The sequence below is a fragment of the Monodon monoceros genome, unplaced genomic scaffold (assembly GCF_005190385.1).
Source record: "Monodon monoceros isolate NGI ecotype Baffin Bay Population unplaced genomic scaffold, NGI_Narwhal_1 Super_Scaffold_1, whole genome shotgun sequence".
Lineage (NCBI taxonomy): Eukaryota > Metazoa > Chordata > Mammalia > Artiodactyla > Monodontidae > Monodon > Monodon monoceros.
The window spans coordinates 59,617,126-59,641,441 of record NW_021703765.1 but is presented as its reverse complement, the minus strand read 5'-3'; the positions used below and the strand labels follow the sequence as shown (position 1 = coordinate 59,641,441).

At 40.7% G+C, this 24,316-nt stretch overlaps 1 protein-coding gene across 3 annotated transcripts in view; it reads right to left on the bottom strand.

Moving 5' to 3' along the window:
- Nucleotides 1-24,316, bottom strand: part of CEP192 (centrosomal protein 192) — a 93,133-nt gene that overhangs the window by 54,380 nt on the left and 14,437 nt on the right. For all 3 annotated transcript variants that reach the window (XM_029224395.1, XM_029224414.1, XM_029224405.1), the window contains 10 exons: nt 23,433-23,608; nt 20,836-20,885; nt 18,616-18,736; nt 16,977-17,125; nt 12,778-13,138; nt 12,200-12,343; nt 6,381-6,445; nt 5,605-5,814; nt 3,292-3,418; nt 2,564-2,682 (listed from right to left, as the gene is read on the bottom strand). In XM_029224395.1, coding sequence (XP_029080228.1) covers nt 2,564-2,682; nt 3,292-3,418; nt 5,605-5,814; nt 6,381-6,445; nt 12,200-12,343; nt 12,778-13,138; nt 16,977-17,125; nt 18,616-18,736; nt 20,836-20,885; nt 23,433-23,608 — 1,522 coding nt within the window. The remainder of the gene's footprint in view (nt 1-2,563; nt 2,683-3,291; nt 3,419-5,604; nt 5,815-6,380; nt 6,446-12,199; nt 12,344-12,777; nt 13,139-16,976; nt 17,126-18,615; nt 18,737-20,835; nt 20,886-23,432; nt 23,609-24,316) is intronic.

The following is a 24,316-nucleotide window of genomic DNA, read 5'->3' as shown; positions in this document are numbered from 1 at the left end:
TCTAAAACACATCTAAATCTAAAATCTAACACATACTTAAGGAATTAAAAACAACATTAAGAACTCAACAGAAGACTAGAAATTATCAAGAAAGAACTAAATGTAAATTCTATAATTAAAAAATACAATGAAAAATTAAGAATCCAATGGACAGGGGGTTCCCTGGTGGCGCAGTGGTTAAGAATCCATCTGCCAATGCAGGGGACACGGGTTAGAGCCCTGGTCTGGGAAGATCCCACATGCTGCGGAGCAACTAAGCCCATGCGCCATAAGTACTGAGCCTGCACTCTAGAGCCCACGCTCTAGAGCCCCCGAGCCACAACTACTGCGCCCACGTGTCACAACTACTGAAGCCCGCGTGCTTAGAGCCCATGCTCTGCAACAAGAGAAGCCACCACAAGGAGAAGCCCGCACACCACAACAAAGATTAGTCCCTGCTCAACGCAACCAGAGAAAGCCAGCGTGCAGCAACGAAGAACCAACACAGCCAAAAATAATTAATTAATTAAACAAAAATTAGTATGTCTTACAAAAACCTTCCAGAAAATAAGAAAAATGAGACCAGCAAAACCTTGGTACCAAACCCAAACAAGGACATGGTAAGAAAGAGCATCAACCCACTTGTGAACACATATGCAAAATTCTAAATAAATTATTATCAAACCGAATCCAACCATCTATAAAAATGATAATGCATCATGACCCAAGTGGAGAAGAGCAGCTTTAATATTCAAAACCATGTCATGTAACTCACCACATCACCAAAAGAAAAGAAAACTCATGTTCACCTAGACAGATGCAAAACAGCACTGGACAAAATTCAACCTCCTTACCAATTAAAATAAAACTAGCAAACAAATATTAGAAGGGAATTTTAAAAACCTGATGATAAATAAAAATCTAGAGCATCCATCAAATTTAAAGACAAAATACTATTGAAAAGTTTTCCCTCTGAGTCAGGGAAACCCAACATCACCACTTCTATTCACTGTTCTAAGATGCAGTCAAGTAAGGCCAGACAAAGAAATGAAGGTATAAAAATTAGAAAGAAACGAAACTGTTGGTATTCTCAGATAATGTAAGTGCATATACAGAAAAATCCAAAGAATCCATAAATAAAAATGAATTTAGCACGCTTGCTGGATATAAGGTAAGTATATTAAAAAACATGTATTTGTTTAGCCACAACAAAGGGAAAATTAAGTTCAGAAAGATAATATTAAAATACCACTTCAAACAATTCAGAAAGAAATCTAACAAATGATGTGTTAAAATCTCTGCACAAAAAAGCCCCATAAAATACTGAGAGGAGGGCTTCCCTGGTGGCGCAGTGGCTGAGAGTCCGCCTGCCGATGCAGGGGACATGGGTTCGTGCCCCGGTCCGGGAAGATCTCACATGCCGTGGAGCAGCTAGGCCAGTGAGCCATGGCTGCTGAGCCTGCGTGTCCGGAGCCTGTGCTCCGCAACAGTTTCACCGTTCTACAGATTAACACAATCCCAACTTAAAGCTCAGCAGGGTTGCTAGTTGGTTGTGAAAGGTGACAATCTGACTTCAAAATATATATGGGAATGTAAAGAACAAGAACAGCCAAGATACTTTTAAAGAAAAATAAGAGGGGAAAACTTATTCTGCTAGATATCAAGACCTACTATAAAACTACACTATTTTAACAGTGTCATACTGACATAAGACAGATCCCAAATATCCATCAACAGTAGGGTGAATATATCAATGACAGAATATTCGTAATAGAATACAATACAGCAATGAAAATTAACTATTATACTTATCACAGTTGCATCTTGCAAACCTAAGTGGAAAAAAACGAAGAAAAATATATGCTACTGGGACTTCCTTAGTGGCACAGTGATTAAGAATCTGCCTGCCAATGCAGGGGACACAGGCTCGATCCCTGGTCTGGGAAGATCCCACATGCCACGGAGCAACTAAGCCTGTGCGCCACAACTACTGAGCCTGTGCTCTAGAGCCCACGAGCCACAACTACTGAAGCCCATGTGCCTAGAACCTGTGCTCCACAACAAGAGAAGCCACCACAATGCAATGAGGAGCCCACGCACTGCAACAAAGAGTAGCCCCCGCTCGCTGCAACTACAGAAAAGCCCGCACGCAGCAACAAAGACCCAACGCAGCCAAAAATAAACAAATAAATAAATTTATATTAAAAAATATATATATATATGCTACTACATGATTTCTTGTATATAAAGTTCACAAACGGGTGAAACTGATACAGTGTCATAGGTCAGACAGAAGGAAGTAGTGTTCAGGAGGAACAAAAAAATGGCTCCTGAGCTGTGGGCAACGCTCTCTTTCCTGACCTGGGGTGTACATGGGTGCATAAGCTGTGATAACTCACTGACTGTAAGTTTGTTTTATAAACTCTTCATACATTTATTGTACACTGATAATATTTAAAGGATACTTGTAATAAAATTGAGTAAGAAAAATGTTATGCATTTTTTACATGTGACTTTATCTTGATCTTGTATGAGAATTATGACAGCGAGGTTTTAGCTTTCCTTCATGAAAGGCTTAAAATACCTCTGTTTTCCCTTTATTGGCAGTTAATGTCACATCATTTTCATCCACTTGTGAAATACTCTCCAGTTCTTCAGCCTGAAGTGTAACTGATCCTTCACTTAGCTGTGCCTTTAAATCTCCTGTAGAAAATATGTAATATTCAACTTACATCTATACACTATCTCACAGAAACAATCCGTGGGATAAGGACCACTAAATATCCCAACCCCCCCACCCCCCACTGGAATATAGGCTCTTTAAGGACTAAAGCACATTTTATACAATTTCATGATACAATGCACGAGGCATTATACGAGCAAAAAGTAGCTGCTTGATAATTGTTATGTTAACCAAGAAAGTCTGATTTTAAATATTCATCACAGATATTTATCATATTTATACTATCACAGTCCAAATCTGAAAACTTTTCTTTAAAAGTCCACCTAAATAATAAATATAATAGCTAAAATTCATTAACTCAGCAGTTTAATAGGCCAAAGTTAACCCAACCACTTGAACAGATTATATTTCATTTACTTTTGTTTTTACAAAAGGATTTTAGGTGAATTTTGGCTGACTTGTTTCTACTTTAGATTGAAAAGGCAATGTGAAGTTATATAAAAATCAAATCTGTAACTAAATACTCAAAAAATTCAAAGTGGTATATACATTACTTTCTTCCACATAAATAACATGATCACACAACCACTAACTTACAGGTTAAAAAAAAACTTCATTTAATCCATTACCTGAAAATAGACCATGGTTAAGGTGAGCCATTTCTTTCTCCAAATTACTTCTTGATACATCTGATTTTCTTATTAGAGCAATAGGTTCTCTCTTCTCTGGTGATCTAATAAAATAACCAAATGATGGCTACAAAATAAACATGCCAATTATTTCCTTAGTTTTCAACTGCTTTGAGAAATTCTAGACTATTTTATCCTAATAGTGGTAACCTAGCTAAAATTGATTTCAACGAAATGATTCTGATTTTTCCATTTAAACGTAAGTTGGGACTTCTCTGGTGGTCCAGTGGTTAAGAATCCACCTTCCAATGCAGGGGACACGGGTTCGATCCCTGGTCAGGGAACTAAGATCTCACATGCCACGGGGCAACTAAGACCCCCGCACCACAACTACTGAGCCCACATGCCGCAACTAGAGAGAAGCCCGCGCGCTGCAATCAAGACCCGACGCAGCCAAAAACAAACAAACAAAAAAACCCAAAATAACATAAATTACTAGAAATGAACTTTACAAGTCCAGACAGGACCTTTTATTTCCTTACTGCTAGCTATCTTTAATCATCAGAATGAATATTGTCAAATAATTTGCCCTTACTAAGAAATCCAAATTAAAACAACCCAGAAATGATACTTTGTTCCTCCAGTAATTGTTACTGAGCACCTGCTATGTGTCAGGCACTGGTAATAATCATCAGTGACATGTCAGTGAGAAAAAAAATGTAAAACTTCCTGCCTTCCTGGAACTTACAAGGGTATTTTATTTTACACAATAAATATGTCCTTGAAAATCTGTATTAAGATGAGATACATTCCTACTGCCCTAGATGAGCGTTCAGAAGGTCACATTCATGGACCTTGCTCAAGGGCAGGGAATTCCCACCTGCCTTCCTTCCAGAGCTCTCACGATAGACCTGAAAAGCAAATTCACTAATGCACTCAATTTTTGATCAATCTTCACTCGAGGATTTCCTCCCTTGATCCAGCAACTTGAACCAAGTAACATTTCATAACTAATACAAAATGACAGATCCATCTTTCCACTGTGTGGTGTTTTGTCCAGCTATTCAGAAAGGAATTCAGTTATGCTTCAACTTCTCTTATAATGTCAAAACCAATCCATCCAGGCGGAAAAATCTGCCTAAGTATTTACTCTCATTCTTTAATTCACTGCATAGACAGGACCCACAGTTCAGTTTCAAATTTTCCTGTAAGTCAACTTCTAACACCCTAGCTGTTTAAAATTATACTCTTAGTGAAATCCTACTTTAATACACACTCCCTCCGACAGCACTAGGTCCCTCCATGAAATTCACCAACAGGTCCTTCGACTCTACCTCCAGAGGAAATCCTGAACCCTAGAACTTTTCTGTTTCCGTACTGCCATCCTAGGCCTCGGCCTTCATGGCATCTCCTCCACGTGCTAAGCCTCTGCCTGTTTCTCCTCCTCTGAGGCTCAGAAACCTCCTCCGCCCGGCTCCTGTCACACCTGGAGATGGGCCGGGCACCCTGCCTCCAAGCACATGTCCCCAGTTCCCTTGAGATGAACCCGAGCCCTGCAAGGGCCCCTCATGACCTGGCCCTTGTCTACTTCTGCCATCAGACCACCGACCCAAAGCCCACTCACACGAGCTGTGGGCCTACTCTCTGCTTCTCCGATATGCCCTCCAGCTCCCACCTCCAAGACTTTTCTGGGAACACGCTGCCTCCTCCCCACCATTCGGGCACCACCCCAGTGCCCCTCCTCAGACACCACTCTGACCCTCACAGGCGACACAGCTTCTCCTCACTCCTTCATACAATCTACCACTATCACTTGCATTTAAAACTTTTTACATGTACATTTTAAAAAACCAAAACACTCCTATATTTCAAAACATGTTTTTAGACCAGAGGTTTAAAAAATGAATCTTTGAATTCTTCCCACAACCAATGATATAACATCAGCAACCAATGAAACAGCAACTAACAGGGATGGAGTACTTAATGCACTTGAGGCCGTGCTAAACGCTGTACGCGCACTATCACAGTATCCCCCCCAAAACTCTATAAGACAGTATTCCATTCTAGAAATTGGAAAATCAAGGCACAGAGGAGTTAAATACATTGTTCCATGCCACAGAACTAGTTAAAAGACAGAGCTAGGACTGCAGTCAGGGTACAGCCACTAAAAAACTGAAGCTCTTTACCAATATTCCACCATGGAGTCCCTATCTTGTCTCTGCTTTAAAGATACTCTGATCTAGCTACACCATGATAACCTTCAAAACATAAGGGCAAGTGAATTTAACCACTTCTAGAACACATGGTACTTACTCTTTTCACATTGTAACCACCACCAAGGCAACCGAGAGCTTCAGACCTTTGAGCAAAGAACTCTCCTAAAGACAGACGTAAATAAGTGGCATCGTCTTTGTCCAAATCTGATGTGCTAAGTGATCTCCTCAACAGACCATAATTGACTGAAGTTACCCACGATGTATCCCCTAGGGCAACTGAAATGTTCTGGGCATCTATATTTTCTTCCTAGGAAGAAAGTCATCATTTCATTTCATTTCTCCAGCAAGCCTTCTGTTCTTCTAATATATAAAAATAAAAATTTCACTAAGGAAATTTAAATATTTAAAATTTTTAAAAATGTGTACAAATTCAAGCTTAAGCAGCTAATAAAGGTAATAAAGTCCAGAAAAAGAGAAATTTTTTAATACCTGAGTTATGATATGCATTGTTTTAACATATTGCTTAAGTCAAAGACTGACTGTCATTAATACAAATCTTTAGAAAGGAGTACATCTTCAAATAAAAACGAATAGCACTAAATTCCCTCATTTTAAAACATGGTAAAAAACTATATCTTTGAAGCCTATTAAGGCAATTTTAAGTGAACTAATAAGCACTATTTCAGTATGCCAGCTTTTTCTCAATTAATAATTTAGAGTCTGAAGGAAAAGGCAGAAATTGTCTAAACATGAGAAAAATCAAGATATAATTCTATACTCACTATATATCTTTTCAGAAAGAAATGAACATTTTGCCTACATTTAAATATAAGAAAAACTCTAAACTTTGGTTAATGTCAATAAAATACAAACCTGCATAAACTGATGCTCTTTATTAAATTCTTCTTCATCTTGTGCAATCAAATCCAATGCATCAGCTTAAAAAAAGAATAAGTTTTATAATTATATTGCACTGATGCCTAATTAAATACTAGCATATAAATATAACATAGCTAGTTAGGAAAATGAAATATTAAAGAAATAAAACTGAAAGAAGTATGTGAAAGCTTCCATCACAGAACTGATGCATCTGTATTAAGCACAATAAGAGCATGTGGTTCTGAAACTTTTGGTAATAAACACCCTACTGTGATTGATTTCATCAGGTACTAACTTGTTCTAACTTACTAATGGGGCTTTATAATGTAAGCTTTTTATAAAAGATTAACTTCAGCCTTGCAGTTTGGCACACATGAGTTAAGGTACCTGCCCATGAATACCCATGGAATTTCATCTGGAACATCAGATGGACAAGCCACTCTGTAAATTTGTCATGAAGATGTCTGCTGGGATGCCAACTACCTGTTTGTCCCAACACCCAGGACTGTCCTAGTTTTTGTTTTTGTTTTTTGCGGTATGCGGGCCTCTCACTGTTGTGGCCTCTCCCATTGCGGAGCACAGGCTCCAGACGCGCAGGCTCAGCGGCCATGGCTCACGGGCCCAGCCGCTCCGTGGCATGTGGGATCTTCCCGGACCGGGGCACGAACCCGTGTCCCCTGCATCGGCAGGCGGACTCTCAACCACTGTGCCACCAGGGAAGCCCCTGTCCTAGTTTTTGAAAGGAAAAATCCCACATCCCAGCAAACCCCACAGCCTAGGCAAACAGGAACAAGTGTTCATCCAGTGTCCGCCCTCAAAGTTCCGAATGAGCAACTCAGTTCACCTTAGGGAAACCAATGGGCACGCAGCCCTCCATCTCTAGGCCAAGGCCACAAGGCTGGGGTAAGTGAGCAGGGGGCCAGGTGTAACACAATGGGGAGAGAGGACAGAGGCAGGCTGAACAGCAAATATCCTGCTCAAGGCATTAGAATTTAAAAGGATTTTAAACATGTTGGCTGAATCAGAAAAGTCTGCAGGTTAGACTCTGGACTTCCCATCTGCTGCCCATTCTGCCTCTGCCTGGTGCTTCCAGACAGTGGCTGGAAGGGGAGGAGTGAACAGCAACCCAGAACGGACAGTCCACTCGTGGCCCAAACAAGAGAGATGTCCCTACTCTCATCAGTCCATCAGGGGCTAACCCAATCCAAACTACCCTTCTGGAAGCCCTGAGGGCCCAACACTAACACCTTGAGAGACAAAATGAGAACAGACACAGGAGGCTGTTTCCAGCAGGGACAGGAGAGCACCCACCAGAAGTAGCTCAGGATTCTGACTTGTCAGGGCAGTGCTGGTTCCTTACTTTGCGATCCCACCACCTCCCACATAAACACGTTCTGAGCCTACAAGTCTATGAACGAGCATCGGGAGAGCCAGGAAGCTCCAGAAGTCACATGCAGAACAGTTATCTTCCACAGGAAATATTTTTCTGTGAAGATTCTCTGTGGGGTCCATGACTCAAAGTGTTAAAAACCACTGCTCTAAAGTGTGAAAAGTATCAACCAACCAAATCTAAAAGCCAGGAGAGGGTAAATAGGAAATCAGATCGTAAGAAGGTAACCCAGAAAAACTTAATTTACTTCAATGAGTTAAAATATTGTATTTTTAAAATCATTAAGTAAACAGCTCCAAATGCTATTTTATTATACTCCTGAGTACTTTTTCTCTGGACTTTAAGACTCTTCAATTAAAGAAAAGTCTACAGTGACATTGTTACCACGTATGCTCATCAGAAATCACTCACAGATTATGAAAAAGCAAAACTTCATTTCTTACAAGAATCTGCAACCACATTCCTCTCCAGTGCCACCTGAACGCTTTTGTTGTTAAATTCTGAAGCAGCAATACCGTTCTCCATCCCCTGCCCGATGTTTAAATCCTAGGCCACAAGCAGAAGCGGCAGCTCACATGGCTGAGCTGTCAGAGAGGTGGAGGCAGAAATGGGGAAGTGGGAATGGGGAAGTTTTAAGTTTTCATTTAAAACTACTTTGAGGACTTCCCTGGAGGTCCAGTGGTTAGGACTCCGTGCTTCCACCACAGGGGGCATGGGTTCGATCCCTGGTCAGGGAACTAAGAACCCACAAGCTGCACGGCACAGCCAAAAAAAATTAAAATTATTCATTTATAAATAAATAAAACTGCCTTGTTATTATAAAATTATGCCCTTGGTCCAAGCTTCCTCTTCTGAGTATCTCCTCTTACATTTTCAACATTTCTTTTCCCTTCGTATAAAGTCTCCCATTCCATTCACGCTCCCCCAGCCCAATTCCCCTTGACTACTTCATCCTTTCTTTCCTCCCATCAAACTTTTCCATAGTTTTCAATAATCATTTTCTCCATTTCCTCACCACCAGTGCTACATCCTTTCCTACTCAGCTTCTCTTCATTCCCTAACCACACAGATGGTTTCATGAAATTCCTCCACTATCTATTTTATCATATTTCTCCTTTAATAGTAACATGCCCACATAGTTCTAAATGCAGATGGTATAGGTACATTCTGCTTCAATAAAGAGTTCTTGGGGCTTCCCTGGTGGCAAAGCGGTTGAGAGTCTGCCTACCGATGCAGGGGACGCGGGTTTGTGCCCCGGTCCGGGAAGATCCCACATGCCACGGAGTGGCTGGGCCTGTGAGCCATGGCCGCTGAGCCTGCGCATCCAGAGCCTCTGCTCCGCAACGGGAGAGGCCACAACAGTGAGAGGCCCGCGTAGCGCAAAAAAAAAAGAGTTATTAGAAATTAACCAAAAGACGTAACGGAATACAATACTGCAAGTCTCCCTCATCACTGGCCCCACTTCCCACACCTCCGGAAGCAACCAACATATGTAGCACCCCATGAAACCCTTAACTAGTTGAGAACCTACTGACCTTTGAGTTCTACAAGTAGCTAGAGAGCCCTTTTTTTTTAATCTTTCCACTGTATGTATTTAAAAATATGTATGCCTTTCCTTCTTCCATCTCTTTATGCAAATATTGGAATAAGATTTTAAATAATTTATTTTGGTGATCTTTCCCTTACCAGTACCTAAAGAGCTCTGTTTCCTTTTATTACGGCCACAGGGTATCCCCTCGTATGGACGTACCTTATCTAATCAGTCCCTGTTTTGTACATCCACGTTGCTTCCAACCTTCTGTGATGATGAACAATGTGCACACACATCCTATACATCTGTGCAGGTGTAGCTGAAGAATAGTTCCCAGGGGAACTGACTTTTAATTTCCTTTTCTATAAGCTGTTTACATCCTTTGCCCAGTTCTACACTGAGTATTGGTCTTTTTCTTATTGTTTATTAGCACAATTTACATATTTGGGAAATGGGCCCTCACTCTGTAATATGAATTGCAAATTCTTTTCTCAGCTTCATCACTAACTTTTAAAAACTTTTTACCAAAGTATAATATACATTAAAAAGTGTATGTAAGTGTGCAACTCAATGAATTCTCACAATCTGAACACATCTGTGTCGCCAGATCAACACCCCGGATCAAGAAAGAAAACATGCCAGCACCCAAAAGGCCCCCTGAGCTTGCCTCCTGTCACGGCATGCCAACCCGAGGGTAGCCACTATCCTTGCTTCTTACTCCACAGAGCTGGCTACATACACGGCATGTATTGCTAGTCAGCCTTATCTCATTCAACATGTTTGTGAAATTCATCACGCTGCCGCAAGTAGCTACACATCCTTCATTCCCATTGCTACACAGCATTCCAAAGTAGGTATAAACACAATCCATTCCAAGGTCAATGGGAATTTGGGAGTTTCTAGTTTGGGACTAATACACATAGTGCTACTACAAACATTTTAGTGTATGTCTTTTGGTGAATACATACACCCTGAACACTGGGTATATACTTGGGTGTAGAATTATTGGGTCATAAACTATGAAGTTCGTAAAGTTCACCTTCATAAGATACTGCCAAACAAGTTCCAAATGGTTTTATCAATTCACACTCTCACCAGCAACACATGAAAATTCCACAACTGATGACTTTTCAAGTGACAGGGTCCCTAACCAGTGTCCAGCCTGTGCCTACTGTCCTTTGTAAATCAAGATATCACTGACAACTATAACTTAACCTCCAATTTCTGACTCATATTTCCAACTACTGAATATCCCCACCTCAAACCACAATCATCCAAAATTCTACCATGTCTTCTGATTTTTCCCATCTCAGTTAATGGTACTGCCATTTTCTCAAAATAACTTAAGACCCCAAACCCCCATCTTTACTTACCTCTCTACTATCCGCTGAAATCCAGTCACCAAATCCTAGCGATTTTACCTCCACGTCCCTCATGAGCTATTTTCTTCTCATTCTCACTGTGACACCTCGATTTCTACAACACCCTAAGGAACCTACCATTTAACTGACCATCGAGGCCAGAGGGAGACTCACAAAGCAAGCTGGACAAGTATCTTCAGAGGCTCCCAAGTGCCCACCAGGCACGGCTCAGCACGGAGTCCAGCCCCACCCGATCCCTGGCCCAGTCTTACCACTCTGGCTTCATCTCACCATGTCGCGTTACTCTCCCCTTCCCATGTCTTGCCGTAAATGCCAGCCACGCTGGGTTATTTACCATTCTCAAGACACGCCCATGCTTCCTCATCTCATCCTCTTTCTTTGGGTTTTCTATCCACTTGGGACTTCACATGCCCAAAATATTTACCTGTTGAAACTCTACCTCAAAAGCCACTTCATATATAAAATCCTCTGCTACCCACTCATGCAAAAGTTATTCCTCCCCTCAACTCCAAACGATGCTGTTGTTCTGTATTCTCATCTTATCCCTCTTAGCTGATGGACAGTTTCCTAAGGGCTGGAAACATGCCTTATCGACTGATCTCTGTACTTCCACATCAATGGACATTAGGAACAGCTTAGTACAAGCAGCTGTTAGAGTAATTTCTTCCTCTGGCACCTTCTGAGCCTATTAAAAATACGACTGAGGGGGGCTTCCCTGGTGGTGCAGTGGTTGAGAGTCCGCCTGCCGATGCAAGGGACACGGGTTCGTGCTCCGGTCCGGGAAGATCCCACATGCCATGGAGCGGCTGGGCCCGTGAGCCACAGCCGCTGAGCCTGCGCGTCCGGAGCCTGTGCTCCGCAACGGGAGAGGCCACAACAGTGAGGCCCACGTACCGCAAAAAAAAAAAAAAAAAAAAGTACGACTGGGCTTGACAGGCTCCTCGTTGTCTTTCCTCATTCCAGGTTTAGAGGCGCTCAGGCCCTAGAGGCCTCAGTGGCACAGCAAATGTCCACAGGCCAAGGCTCACAATGCTGTGCCTTCTGCAGCGTTTTCCTTTCACGGTCAGAGATTCTGCTAATTAACAAATCTAACTGAGGTTCCTAATGCTCTCATCCTCTGAGATTTCATTTATCTTTCTCGACACTTTTCTCCCATTTTTTCATTACTGAGCTTTTACTCTAAAATGGATTGGCTTTTGTAACTGCTCATTTATCAGAATAGTTCTTTTGTTCAAGACAATTTATAAAGTGAGAAAGTAAAGCCTAAGGTGCTACTAACTGCAACACACATGCTCTAAAGTGACTCACTGTCCTTACTTAGGGAAAGGCTCGGCTCAGTCCACAGTGATTAGCAATGACTGACTCAAGCCTCTGTTCCTAGAGAAACAAGGGAAGTGCTAAGTACATATCAAGAAGGGATTTGATGTGGCCGGCCAAGATGTACATGGTAATCTCAGAACACCGTCAGAAAATGAAAATGGTTCAGAGCAGAGGCTATCAATACACTTACAGCCAGATCTGAAGTCTTCATTCATCTCATCACATAGCGACACATTTACATCTTGTTCTTTATCAAAAGCTGTGTAATAGGCAAGATCAGTGACCCATCTGCCCTCCTCATTCTGATAGACCACACTCTGTGATAGATCTGTTTCTAGAAAATAAAATTCCAGAGACATCCAATGACACATGCAACAAATAAAATGATACAATATTCTTAAATAATTTTATTTAGTTGACTTATCTTAGTTATCAACAGTACTGAAATCTGCCCAAAACTAGTTAAAGGAAAATCCATTTCCCCAAAAGAAAAATATCTCTCTGATGGTGAAAAATCCAGCCTTAATCACAGCAAAAGTCCATCATGGAGGAGAGGGAGGAAGGAAAAGATGACTAATAGTTAGAAAGGCACATTTCCACCAGATCTGTGAATAAAGACACCATTTTTTAATCCACAGAACACTTAAATATTTTAATATGAAAGATTAGGGAAGTTTCACTTGGAAATATATCCTATTCAAAATGTGTATAAGCATTTTTACATATTTCTTACTTTTATTTTGGGAAAAAAAAAAAAGGCCCACTTACGGTCCTTGCTCTTTCCAACGGATTCATAACATTCACACGTTTGCCTTTCACTAGTGGGTGACCACAGAGCACCAGCGGAATTAAATGCATTGTCACTAACAGACTTCAAAGATGCTACATCCACATTTTTTTGAATGGACACTTGAGGCATCTCAGTGTCTAAAAATCTATCCACAGGCAAAACTGTTTCTGAGTCTGACGCCAAATGCTTATTTTGATGAGGAGATCCTGCATCCAGCTTTAAAGGGTCTATCAAGCCAAAATCACCTTTACTGGCATTTGTGTCGTGAAAGTAAACAGGGTTAAGTTTCGCATTAGCAGCCCTGAGAGTCTTTGCCAGAACTTCTTCTCTTCCGCTTTCCTTTAAAAATTAAATAACAGACCAGAAATAAGTTTTGTTTTTCATAACTCCTTCCAAAACCACCAAAAAAGTTATACAGTTGACATAATATATTTATTCTAGAAAGGAACAGACTACACAATATTCTTCCAGACTATATGTGGACCAATCGTAAGGAACTTACCAAAACCAAAATTCAAAATGTGGTCATGGCAAACACACACCAACAGATTCAGATACCAAAAGTGGGGCCAATATGCTCACTACGGCACAGGATGTTAGAAATGTCAGTTTAACTTTTGTAATTATCACTGAAAGTCTCTAAAAGGATGGGAAGCCCATCAGTGTGACCGGACTCATAAAATTAATATTATTAACAGGCTCTGAAAACACAAATATTAATAACTTTAAGTTATTTTTATTTTATTTATTCATTCATTCATTTTTGGCTGCGCAGGCTCTTCGTTGTGGCGCATAGGTTTCTCTAGTTGCAGCACGCGGGCTTAGCTGTGGTATGTGGGATCTTAGTTCCCTGACCGGGGATCGCACCCGGGCCCCCTGCATTGGGACCATGAAGTCGTAACCACTGGACCACCAGGTAAGTCCCTTAATTAACTTTTAATAGGAGTAAAACAGCAACTACTACAAACGACCCTGAGGAGTTCAAGAAAAACTGCCTCAAACATGGCAGATTAAGCCAGTGCCTCAAAACCACGCTCTCCAACATACCTTCCCAAAGGGCACTGCTCACTCTTTCCTAAAATAACAACTGCTGAAAGGGACTTGCATGCCCACAACCCTCTTCTCAGACACTCAGCCACCACTATCTCAAGTGCCAGTGAAGCCTTAAAACAGCAGTCTTTTCTGCTATAAGATGTACAACAACAAAAACAGCCTCATAGGCAAGGTTTTTCAAAGTTAGGATACTAAAAGGAGCTAGTTCTATATAAAAGACAAGACACAGACTTTGAAATAAGATCATACATTTAAATTCCAGTGCCACCATTTATTAACCGGGTGATTCTGCAACAACGTTATACAAAAAAATAAACAATCTCTACCTTATCTCAAAATAAACTCCAGATGACTTAAAGATTTACATGTAAAAGTACTAGGAGGAAATACAGATGGATAGTTTTATATTCTTCAGTGAATAATATCTTCGTAGTATTAAACTTCTGTGGGTTAAATTGAATCTCCCAAAAAAGATGTGTCCAAGTCTTACCCCCAGGTGATACCTGCAAATTGTGACCTTATTCAGAAACAGGGTCTTTGCAGATGCAATTAAGTTAAAGATCTTGAGATCATCTTGGATTTGGGGCAGGCCTTAAACCCCATGAGGAAGACCTCAGAGGGACACAGAGAGAGAGGGACAGGCCACATGAAAATGGAGGCAGATACTGGAGTGACACTGCCCTGAACTAAGGAACACCAGAGCCCCAGAGGCTGCAAGAGGCAGGAAGGAGCCTCTGGTGGGAGCTTAGCCCTTTCAACACCTTGTTTTCAGACTCTGGCCTCAAGAACTGTGAGAAAATAAATTTCTGTTGTTTTAAGCTAGCAAAATTCTGGTAATTTGTTCTGGCAGGCCTAGGAAACTAACAAAAACACTAAAGCCTGAAATACATGAGGACCAGGAAAGGGAGACCCTGTGAGGACGCAGGGAGAAGCTGCCGTCTCCAGGCCAAGGAGAGAAGCCTCAGGAGGAACCAGCCCTGCCCACACCTAGATCCGGACTCCCAGCCTCCAGAACTGTGAGGAGATATATGTCTCCTGTCCGAGCCAAAAAACAAAATAAAAAAATGAAGTGCATAAAGAGCAAAATATCTCCTTAACACAGAAAGCTTATAAAAACAAGAGTTAAAATATGAATATCTCAATAGAAAATACGACAAAGGAGACAAAGAACTGACATTTAAATTAGACAACTATTTTCACATAGGATACTAACAAAGACCAAAAAGAACCAGAACATAGGAAACCAGCTCTCTCCTCTGCAAAGCGCCTGAAAACACTGAATAAAGAATGCAGTCAGACAATCCATGTGCTCTGCAGGCCAATAGGGCGAAGCTACCACCTGTGGGACTGTGACTGACCATGGCCATGCGACAACCCTCCCAGGTGGAGGCAGAGGAAACCTGAAGTGCAGCCACTGGCTGGTGACCAATTCCAGGTAAGGGTTTCCTACGGAGCAGAGCAGCTCCCTCGCTGCTACTGAAAGTCACAAGGGTTTGTCCAAAACAAAGCGGAGGGGGGTGAGTCGGGGGAATACAGCTGCTCTGATAGTTTTGAAACCTCAACACAAAATAGGTCTCTGTTGGGACTTCCCTGGTGGTCCAGTGGCTAGAACTCCGTGCTCCCGATGCAGGGGGCCCAGGTTCGATCCCTGGTCAGAGAACTACATTCCACATGCTGCAACTAAGAGTTCGCATGCTGCAACTAAAGATCCCAAGTGCCACAACTAGAGATCCCACATGCTGCAAGGAAGATCCCGCACGCAGCAACAACAAAGACCCGGCACACCCAAATAAATAAATTAAATAAAAATAGGTCTCTGTCTACACTTGGACAGTGTAACTCAGCAAAACTTGAGAGTTAGGAAATGTGAGGAGAAGGGGAAAAATAAAAGCAATCCAAAGGTCTCTTGGGGTTTCAGGAGGCAATGAAAGTACCTGAAATCCCACAGACTACTTCCTGATAACAAAGGGGGTCAAGGAGGCATCTGGCCAACACCATATTCATCAAGATGGTCAAACAGCATCACCAACAGGAGACAAGTGGGCTGACAGGCCTCCCAATGGGACACAGAGTATACAACAATGCTTATGTTTAGAGTCAATCTGTTCAAGGGGAAAATGTTCAATCTAATCAGGAGGAGGAAAGCAGTCAGCTATATCTACCATATGGGTCATTTTACAAAACAACAGGCCTAGATTTTACAAAAAGTTTAATGACATGAAAGAACTCCAAGTCATGGCAACCAAATACAAGTGTAATCCCTGATTAAAGCCTGGATCAAAAACAACAAAAGTAAAGGACATTTGGAGACAAGTGGATAAATTTGAATATGAATTGTATATTAATTTAAGTCACAATATCAAAGTTAGATAAGAGAATTGTGATTATGTAGGAAAAAGTCCTTATTCACAGGAGGTAAATGCTAATGTATTAGGGTGAAATGTCATAATATCTGCAACTTACTTTTTTTAAAAAATAAATTTATTTTATTTATTTAGTTTTGGCTGTGTTGGGTCCTTGTTGCTGTGCGTGGGCTTTCCCCAGCCGTGGCAAGCGGGGGCCACTTCCCGCCGCGGCGCACAGGCTTCTCACCGCGGTGCCCTCTCCCGTTGTGGAGCACGCGCTCCAGGCGCGCGGGCTTCAGCCATTGTGGCACACAGGCTCTAGGGCGCAGGCTCAGCAGCTGTGGCACACGGGCCCAGTTGCTCCGCGGCATGAGGGATCTTCCTGGACCAGGGCTCGAACCCATGTCCCCTGCATTGGCAGGAGGACTCCCAACCACTGTGCCACTAGGGAAGCCCTGCAACTTACTTTTAAATGACTCAGTAAAAAAGTACTTATGGAGGGACAAAGAAAACACAAAGATGGCAAAAAAATGTTCACAACTGGCTGATCTGGACAAGGGTATACAGATGTTCAGTGCACCATTCTTTTAATTTTTCTATAGGTGAGGGAAAGGTAAGCAGTAGCAGGAAAGGACAGGAAAGGTATTTCTCATCAGTTTGTATCTGGGGAAAACAGAATCCAAAGAAAACCAAAAGCTTAAGTTTTATTAATATCCACTGAGTCCAGTAATGATTTTCTAATGTCAAATTTCTGAAAAACCATAAAGTTTGGAATATACCTGACTAGGATCACTTGCAGGTAACTTAAAATAATTTTCTGGAGATTCCTGTCCTTCTAGGCCTTCATACATCATTCCTGGAATTGCCAGTTGCTCAAAATAAGCCTCCAAATGATCATCATAAAACTCTTCATCATCGATATCATCATCTAATTGGTAAAATGGAGGAGAAAATAGGACAGGCTTTAAAGTAGTGACTGAACTGTAAATAATATATAATCAAAAAGGTTGATAAAACACATGGGTCAATAGTCTACATGATTTTGCCTTAACATTTGACATGAAAAAAACCAATGTAATTTCAGTCTATAAGTCATCATGAGCATTCTAATATAAACTAATATTTAACCTTCATTGAGAAGACAGCACAGAAGCAAGTCCTGGCATACATCAAAAGTTAGAATATAGTAAGTGTGGCAATGGAAAAGGGCAGATTATTCAGAAAGTACTGTGACAAGTGAGTAACTGTCAAAAAAGAAAAGATAAGCCTGCCATAGAAGTAAAACCAAATTCCAGGTGAATTAATGATTAATTGTAAAATGAAACCTCAAACAGTATCTGATCTTGAAAATGAAGAAACAAAAAAAAGATATAACAAAGCTGAATACTCACAGATATGATCAAAATTTTTTCCACCTCCACTAAAACCAAAAAGTTGCAAATAGACAAATAAAACAATAATGGCAGTGCTTTTCATTGTTCTAACACCCAGCCGGGCAAGGGAGGACAAAACTAGAACACTCAATCACTTATAACGGTATTGTAAGGCTTTTCAAGAGGATAATTTTCCAATCATCTCTGAGAATCTAGCCTACTAAAACAAGGATCTGCATAAATTCAGGTCAACAATTCCTCATCAACAATTCCATAATCTAAAAATACCTAAAAACTAGCAGCAAAACCTGCCCTGATTTTATAGCTTCTATCTATCCCACTTGGCTCACCAGCCTGGCCTTCAAAGCCATGGATAATTTGGTCTCTGCCTTTTTTCTGGGTTTATTCCTCAATTCATAGTCCTACAGGTGCTATAAACCTGCCACACAAAAGCACTGGGTATTCTCCAAACATGGTCTATATGCCCCCACCTTAGTGTCTTTGCTGAAGCTGTTCCTGCTTTTTGAATGTACTTCTCTTCTGGTATCTACATTAGGGCCTATCACGGGCCTCCTTCTCAAGGAGGAAGAATTGCATCCTCCTTCAATAAAGCCTCACAGATACCTTCCTCAGTCAGAATTAACTTGTCACCCTCCTATGACTCCCACACAACTTGTACCGTTGAGATACACTTCTCACAATCGGAGGTCAACTATGCATCTCTCTTGCCACGTGCAGTCCTTTCAGAGAGCAGGGGCTAAATAGTTCATTGTCCCCTAATTTCTTAACACAGTGCTTTATACTTTATACCTTAATGATACTCAACTGAGGGATAAGCATAATCCTATCAGGATTGCTATAGAGAAATAAGTCTAAAATCCCATCACTTAACACAAGGGGCCACTTGAGTGCTCGTAAGTAAGAGGTAAAGGAGAAGGCAGAGAAACAAAAAGGTGCAATAATAACTACGGCAACAAAGCAGCAGAGATACGTGGAGTGGCAAGGTCAGGACAAGGAAAACACCAGTTGAGCTTTGTGATGCTACCAGAAGAATCTTCCAAGCTGGCAAGTGACATCAGTTTCTCATTTTCTAGGAAACTAGTATGGCTTAAGTCATTGTTTGGATTCCTCTCTTCAAAATGTTTTCCAGCATCAGGAACAACAACCTATAAGAAATAAAACTGCAATGAGAGCAGCACACTCACTACTGTGAAGACCACAGCACAGGCTGCAGAAAGGCCCATCAATGTGCTCAAGGTCTGTGGTTCACAGTTCAGGCAATGAAGGGCTAGCTGTTTTACACGTATTAATAACTTTCTTTCTGCCCCCATGCCACCCCCCTCCCCTGACCCACCCAATGAGACATCTTTAAAGTTCAAGGTTTCACACTGTTTGCACACGCTCAAAGGACCTGGTAATATAATTCGTGTACTAACACACAAATGAACTGGGGCAGCTCAAGACCTGGACAGGAGGTGCAGGTGACAGCAAAGCTGGACTCTGCAGCCCACCCTGGACAGTGGACGTCCCTGCTCCAACTAGGGGCCACAAGGCACATGGCAGTTTGCTAGGACACTTCAAGGCCCAGAATAAAATGTGAAGTTCCTCAAGTGTCAATCTTATTTCACCATCATATTAAATATATATCAAATAATACCATCTCAACAATTAGACTGCAAAATGCGCGCTAACATTTTGGGAAAAAACACGGGCTCTCAACCCATTTACACACTTGCAGAGCACAGTGCTGAGTTATGCACTCAGTATGGACAATCGCTGCCATGGCTGCCAGGACAGCTCACGCTAAACCCAAGGCCAATGCAGTGGTAGTCCCACTGGTCTAGGTTATCTAGTGTATTTATTTTCCCCCTGCTCTTACTTCTTCACCTTTTGTATCAAGTATCTCATGTGTCTATACTTGTCTTCCTGCTTTCTAGTTTTATGGTCCTTCTCTTTGTTATCAATGATTTCTAATACTTTTAGGAAGTTAATTCTTCAACCATCCTAGGGAAATAAAATTACCTATCACAGGAAAAGTTATGATCTCTCTCTTAGAAACCATTTTTCTCAGTGTTCAAGAAATCAAGCCTTCTGACTGAATTTCAAGTTGACTACACCTGAAGTTCCTCTAAAAAGCATCACTCACATATGTAAGTTACTAGTGGTTACATAGAGGGAGCAAGTGTACAGAGCAGGGGTCAACAAACGTTCTCTGCAAAGGGCCAGACAGTAAACATTTCAGGGTCTGCTAGCCATGCAGTCTCTGTCACAACTTCTCAACTCAGCTGTTGCGGCACAAAAGCAGCCATAAACAATAAAGAAACAAATGGACACGGCTACTTTCCGATAAAACTTCACAAAAACAGGCAGCAGGTTGGATGTGGGCAATGAGCTAGAGTGTGCCAACCCCTGGCACACGGAAACAACTCTTACTTTAGACCTCTTTTAATCATTTTACAAAATAATGTTAAAAATTCTTACGAAAGTAAAATAAAATAAAAATTGCATTTCTTTTTTTTAAGTTTTAAAAGTATCAATACTTGGTTCATACTTCATAAACAACTCTCATAAATATGAGACGGTTTATGTTGAACACAAACTGCTTATCTGCTCAGTGCCTGTCCTCTGAGGAGCCCTTCTCTTTTCACTTCATGTGGTCCGGGGGGTGGGGTGTGGGTGGTTTCAGTCACATCCCTCTATCTATGCACATATATGCACTGATGCACACGCACACGCATGCACACACACACAGAAGTGGACGTAGGGTCCAGCCTCATAAATCAGAGTTTTATCCCAACCCATCCGTTGGCACAGTGATTTACAGAGGGGAGGATGGACCCAAGTGAGCTCATTAGAATTGTGCTTTTATTTTTCATGTTCTTGTTTTTTTGATCACAACACTTGGGTTGCCTACAAATGAATTCAGCTTCCCTATCATTCAACAGATTATCAAGTGCCAGCTATGTGCTGGACACTCAGGATGCAACACACGAAACAAAGAGAAATCCTCACTCCACGGAACCAACATTCCAGAGGAGTCGGTGTGGAGTGAAGCAGAGCAGAGGTGCAGACAGCCCTGGAGACACAGGAAGCCCCAGACCAGCCCTACTGTCAGCTTCCCGGTTACTCATAGCAGTAAGGTGGATTTCTGCTATTTACAAGTAGAAGACTTCTAGGTAATATTAATACTAGTTAGCATTCATATTTGTGAAGTAGGTACTTTCACTCTCCTAATACTAGAAATTGATAACATATAAAAGATTACCTTGTTCTCCTTATTCATCCAGGATCGTGAACAAAAATCAATAGGCGAGTCTGTTAAAGTAAACAAAAACAAAAACTAAGACCAAATTATTAATATTTTATCAACTAAATACCCAATAACACTCAAAAATAGCAAATTAATGAACTATACATTTTTTCCCTTTAAATAGAATAGAGCACTTTTAAATGATGGTATAGGAGCCCATCAGTGGTCAGTTAAATTAAAAACCTCTTAGGGTGGGGAAGCTTAAAAAATTATACATATGCCAAAAACACCTGAATAGGAATCTGACAAGGCTTTAAAGCTAACTTCTGCTTTACAGAGGATGTGAGGAAGAGAGAAGAAAAATGACACCATGAGTGATCAAACAGACAATGCCAAACAGCAGGACAGCTCCAGAATGACAGACCTAAGAGACACCATGACAGATGGAGCAAAATACAATGGAACGTTCCTTGGACCCCAATCCAAGCAAACCAACCAAGATAATTAGTAAACTGAATATGGGCCAGAGTACTATATAATAACAGAATTGTTGGTTAACAGTATTAACATCACTATGGTTATGTAGGAAAATGCCCGTATTTTTAGAGATGCAAGCTAAAATATGTAGGAATAAAATGATGTCTGGAATTTTTTAATATCAGGAAAAAAGGTAATAGAAAAACAGAAGAGATTAAGCAAGTGTGACAAATCTTATACTAACTGAAACTGTGAGAGAGGTATATGGGGAAGTTTTTTTTTTTAACTGATATAAAACTTACATACCATAAAATCACCCCTTTTAAAGTATACAATTCAGTGGTTTTTAGTATATTTACAAAGCTGTTCAACCATTATCACTAATTCCACAATATTTTCATCATACCAGAAAGAAATCCTGTACCCATAAACAGTTACTCCCCATTCTCCCTGCCCCCCAGGCCCTAGCACAACTAATCTACTTTGTCTCAGTGGACTTGCCTGTTCTGTACCTACAGATTCACCTTCGGATAAATGGATAAATGGATTCACCTTCAGATAAATGTGGCCTTCTGAGTCTGTCTTCTCTCACTCAGCATGCTTTCAAGGGTCATCCTATTACAACAGGTATCAGTACTTCACTCCTTTTTATGGCTGAACAACACTCCACTGTATGGACATACTGCATTTTATTTATCCATACATCAGCTGATGGCGATCTGAGTTGTCTCCACTTTCTGGCTACTCTGACTAATGCTGCTATGAACATTCATGCACACAAGTTTTAGTGTTGACACATGTTTTCATTTCTCTTAGGTGTATGCCTAGGACTGGACTTGCTGAGTCATAGGGTAATGCTACGTTTAATGTTTTCAGGAACCGTCAAACTATCTTCCACAGCAGCAGCACCATTTTACATCCCGACGAGCAATGGGTGAGCATCACAGTTTCCAACCAATACTTGCTATTTCCCATCTCCTTGATTCTAGTAATTCCAGTGGGTGTGAATTGATCTCTCCTGGTTTTGAATTTCCCTGATGATTACAGCTGTTGAGCATCTTCTCATGTGTCTATTGGCCATCTGTACAACTTCTTTATAGAAATGTCTACTGAACAGCCTCTGCCATTTACAGTACTGGGTTATTTGTCTTTTTATTGAGCTATAACACTTCTGTACATATTCTGGTTGCTGGTCCCTGATCATATACATATGATACATATGATTTGCAAACGTATTCTCCCATCTTTTGGTTGTCTTTTCACTGTCTCAAAAGTGTCTTTTGAAGCACAGAAGTTTTCAATTTTGAATAAGCCCAATTTGTCTTACTTTCTTTCATTTCTTGTGTGAGGAGTTAATCTAGTCTACTTTCATACATATACATTTTTCATCAAGAGAAATATAAACATCCCGTAAAAATTTTAACTTAGGAACAAAAATGACTGCTGACAAGAATACAAAGTAATTGGTAGGGGAAATATGACAGGTGTATTAGAAACAGCCTCCTTGTCTTGAACATGAAGTGTGCTGTGACCATCAGAAGCATGGTTTCCACAGGAAAGGAGATTTCAGCTTAATCAGTATGGATAATTAAGAGATTGATTAAGAGATCCTTTCCTATAAAAGTATTATAAACATGGTATTAATAGGTAAGTGCCAAACCAAAGCATTTTCAGTTTATAGTATCATAGTTTAAGATAAACACTGGTCCAAAGACAAAAAAATAAGAAAGGAGATTAAAACTGTATGATATCACTTATATGTGGAATCTAAAAAATACAACAAACTAATGAATATAACAAAAAAGAAGCAGACTCACAGACAAAGAGAAAAAAACTAGTGGTTACCGCTGGGGAGAGAGGAAGGGGAGGGGCATTACAGGAGTAGGGGATTAAGAGGAACAAACTATTAGGTATAAAATAAGCTACAAAAATATATTGTACAACATGGGGAATATAGCCAATATTTATAATATTTTATAATAAATGGAGTATAGCCTTTAAAAATTGTGAATCACCATACTACACACCTGTAACTTCTGTAATTTTGTACATCAACTATACTTCAATTATAAAAAGATTTTTAGAAAGGAAATTAAAATATATACAATAAGGAATGATTTCTAATAGTTCAGTACCTCGTTCCTGCTCCAGTGGTGAAATCCCATCAGAAGGATCTTGGCTCTGAAAGGGTTTTGCAGCTCTAACATGCTCCTCTTCCGTTCTTCCTCTATCACTTTGAAAAGCTGACTCTTTGAGGACAGCACCTGACAAATGTCGACCTTCTGTCTGATTCTTTTTCTTAGAGATAGAACTTTTAAATTAGGAAACAGAATAATAATGAAATATTAGTTATCTTAGGTGTATCTATAAAATATCCTTTAATCAGTTATTTCTTAAAAAGAAAAAATGGATACAGTGAAAAGAAACATTTCTGGGACCAGCCAGGCGTCCTGCGAACAATACCATCATTTTGGGTCCAGTAATGTACATCTACCGAAGTCAAATATATTGCTACTCTGCCTCTCAAGTGATAAGAGGCAGAGTTTTCTTCTTTCCCAAGTAAGTAGCTGTGAATCTACCACATCTAGAGAAAACCTCAGCTTTTCAAAAAACAAGACAGACTTAAAGGATACTACTGTATATTTGCCAAATAGCTACTGCTCGGAACTACAAACGCTTTGAAGCTGTACTTTAGCCCCTGCCACTGTTCTATCATCATCTTCCATTTGCCTCTGTTGTTTCTATGGATGGAAAGGTTCTTCCTTAAAGGCAACTTTCCACCCAACCTACTGCAAAAGCTCTTGGGTCTGTCCCCGCTCACCACAGCCATTTCACCAGCAGATCGAACTTCAGGAAAAAGCTGCTGAATGCAACAAATTCATCATGTGACAAACCCAGGGCCAGACTTCAATCTGGCCAGGATGAATTAAATGAAAATGGCTCTTACACAGACTCCAAGTCCTAACCCTCTGCCCCTGAGGCAAACTCTAACTTTCCTCCCAGTTTCTCCACCTCTTTA